The sequence below is a fragment of the Gavialis gangeticus genome, unplaced genomic scaffold (assembly GCF_001723915.1).
Source record: "Gavialis gangeticus isolate Ggan-Ray unplaced genomic scaffold, GavGan_comp1, whole genome shotgun sequence".
Taxonomy (NCBI): Eukaryota; Metazoa; Chordata; order Crocodylia; family Gavialidae; genus Gavialis; species Gavialis gangeticus.
In genome coordinates, this window is record NW_017728994.1 from 48,966,498 (window position 1) to 48,969,345 (window position 2,848).

A 2,848-nucleotide genomic window follows, 5' to 3' on the forward strand; every position below is an offset into this window, starting at 1 on the left:
TCTTTGCCAGGACATTTATCAAAATATGAGGTGTTAAACTACAATTTTAGAAGATACATGCATTTTATAGTCTTGTCCTATATTAATTTTCCAGCCCTATAACAACTTCTCCCTTTCTTGATTTAAGTTTAACTTGTACAAATCTGTACTGGCTATTCTGCCATGCATAAAATTGGATAATGGTGTGGCAGGGTTAGCAGGGGCTGTTTTGAGTAATTTGACTGCTTTAAGCCTGCTGCAAGGAACACTTAATGCTCTGAAGTAGCACATTATATGCATCGTAAATTAAGGCTTTCATTTTTCCTGTGTTAATTGTATTCTGTATCAACTTTATCTGCCTTTTTGTTGTTGTTACAAGTCCACCTGGTTTCTCTCCCCAGTTAACTAGGATATTTTTGTGCAGCAATGGAATTGAGACCAGTGTTGGATTCCTCCACTATAATTTGCTATTCCAAGGAAAATACGTTACTGATTTTTTGGCAAGGAAGAATGGTGGAAAAATAAGTCAGAGGGTTTTAAATTAAAAAAAAAAAAAATGTTATTGACCCTTTATTTTATGATTTCTTGCTCTCCCCACCCCCGCCGTGTAAGTACCATAGTTTTTCTGCTTCACCTGAACAAAACTAGAAGATAAGGCAGCTATTTATGCTGATAGCAAATTATTTGGTTCTTGTACTAATCATATTCATTCAGCAGGGAAACTGCAGTCCAGGAGTACAATGCAGTTTTGAGATTTGAGTGTTCAGTAATTATGCAAATAATACCCACAACCAGATTCCAGTTGACCCTAATCTTTTTAATGTGGAATTTTTATACTTGAATTAACATTTTTTGTCTAAGGGTCTCTAAGAAGTGTGAGAACAATTTACTTAAAACCTCACTGAATCTTTTTTATTAGATAGCGTGTAACAGGTTTTGACTCCCAGCCCCGGTCCTTGCCCCTCTCTTTGGGCCCCGGCCCTGCTCCTGGGCCTGTAGAAACTCCTGGGCTCCCTTAGCCCCACCAGTCTCCAGCTGTGGCCCTCCTCAGCCTTCGGCTCATCTCGGGGCCCTGTCCCCACTCCTGAGCCAGTGAGACCTTTGGGCTCCCTAACCTTGCTGACATGCCCCATCCTGGGCTATAAATCTCTGAGCTCTCTGGCCCCTCTCTCCCTTCTGGGCCAGCTGGGACCGTCTTGCCTCCCCTTAATCCCTTCCACAAACCTGCAGAGTTACTTACCCCCACTCAGATGTTAACCCAAGAGCCCTGCTGCCCAGGAACTCCTCTCTCCATGACACTCACACCTAGACTCCCTGACCAGCTCAGGCCCTGGGCTTATATGCTACAAGCCCCACCCCTTTCTGGTCAGATGACTCTAACTGGCTCCTGCCACACCTGCAGACTGTTTCTCAAGCAGCCTCTTCCCCTCTTAAAGTGACAGGTGTGCACTAGTGCAGCTACCATTTTACAGAGGTTAGTAAAGCAATGTATTATGGTAACATAAGGCAGAGGTGTCAGACTTCTCAGGGCCCATGGGCTGAGTGAGGGTTGCTGAGCTGATCTGTGGGTTGGGCCAGGACTGACACCCTGTGCAGCACCTGCAGTGCTAAGTTCAGCCCTCATGCCACATACAACATGCACTGGCACCAGGGATTGCTCTGCATGTGACATGTGGGGTCAGCATGGGGCACGTGCTACTGGGGTGCATGGGCTGGACTCAGTGCTGCTTGCAGTGCCCCAGACATGGGTCCAAGCTGTATACCACAAGCAGTGTGTACTCAGTGCTGGCACCGCATGCACAGCGAGCCCTGGGGTCAACACTTGGTGTGTGAAGGCTGGACTGGCTGTGTGCACTGCATGCAGCACTGGGGCATAGATGCCAGGGCACGCACTGCATGCAGCACCCTGCCAGCCCAGCCCTTTGCACTGGTTCCAGCAGGGCCCAATTCCAACTGGCCCCAGAGCCAGCATGCAGGGCCTGTGTGTTAGGGTACTGCATGCAGCAAACACCCTGGACTGACCTCCTGTTGTTTGTGTAGGGCTTGTGGCACTCGGTCCAGCCCACATGCAGCATGCAGAACTGGGATTGGTGTGTGGGAGTGGTCCAGTGGCCTGCGTGGATCAGCAAGATCTGGCCCCCCAAACCACAAGTTTGACACCCCGATATAAGGGAACATAGGGCCCAGGGCCCCTGCTGTTACATGCTGTGTCCTGATTTCTAAACTCTCCAATTCAGTAGAGTAACTTTATTTTTAATACATGCATCTTTGTATTTGTACACAGATCCTGATTGAATTTTGTGCAGGTGGAGCAGTAGATGCAGTAATGTTGGGTAAATATATGTTTTTGTTTCAAATAGAAAACTTATAACAGGTTGAAATAAGAAAAATTAAATATTTGAAGGCTTTTGCTTTCAAAATTCCATATATGCTATTCTGAAATGTAAGTATCCTTATATTTTATGAAGGGCTGTCCTGAAGAATAGTCAATACTATAGTTTTAAAATATTTGCTAATATTGCTATTTTGTACACAACTACCACACTGTAGTACATAGTAATTTACTGTCTAACTTCTGAAGTATCCCATGATTCTGAAAATGTTGAGTTGTTTATATTAATAACTGGGGACTTGATCTGGAAAATGCTTACATGAATATCAGCAACTTTAATTAAGGGTAGGCATGCCAGATTATCCAGGAACCAGCTGTTTGTGTGTAAAAGTATTTTCAGAGTCTGGTCTTTTTATTATCTTCCTCTAAATTACATTTTAATTAATAATTTATATTTCACTGACCCAAAAGTCTGATATATTTAGTGCCTAAATGCAGGTATATTTAACCATTGCAAGTATGAGATCTTTGTGTATG

At 44.2% G+C, this 2,848-nt stretch overlaps 1 protein-coding gene across 2 annotated transcripts in view; it reads left to right on the forward strand.

Annotated features, from left to right (window-relative positions):
• SLK (STE20 like kinase) overlaps positions 1–2,848 on the forward strand; it is an 89,993-nt gene that overhangs the window by 49,271 nt on the left and 37,874 nt on the right. For both annotated transcript variants that reach the window (XM_019502767.1, XM_019502768.1), the window contains exon 3: positions 2,264–2,312. In XM_019502767.1, coding sequence (XP_019358312.1) covers positions 2,264–2,312 — 49 coding nt within the window. The remainder of the gene's footprint in view (positions 1–2,263; positions 2,313–2,848) is intronic.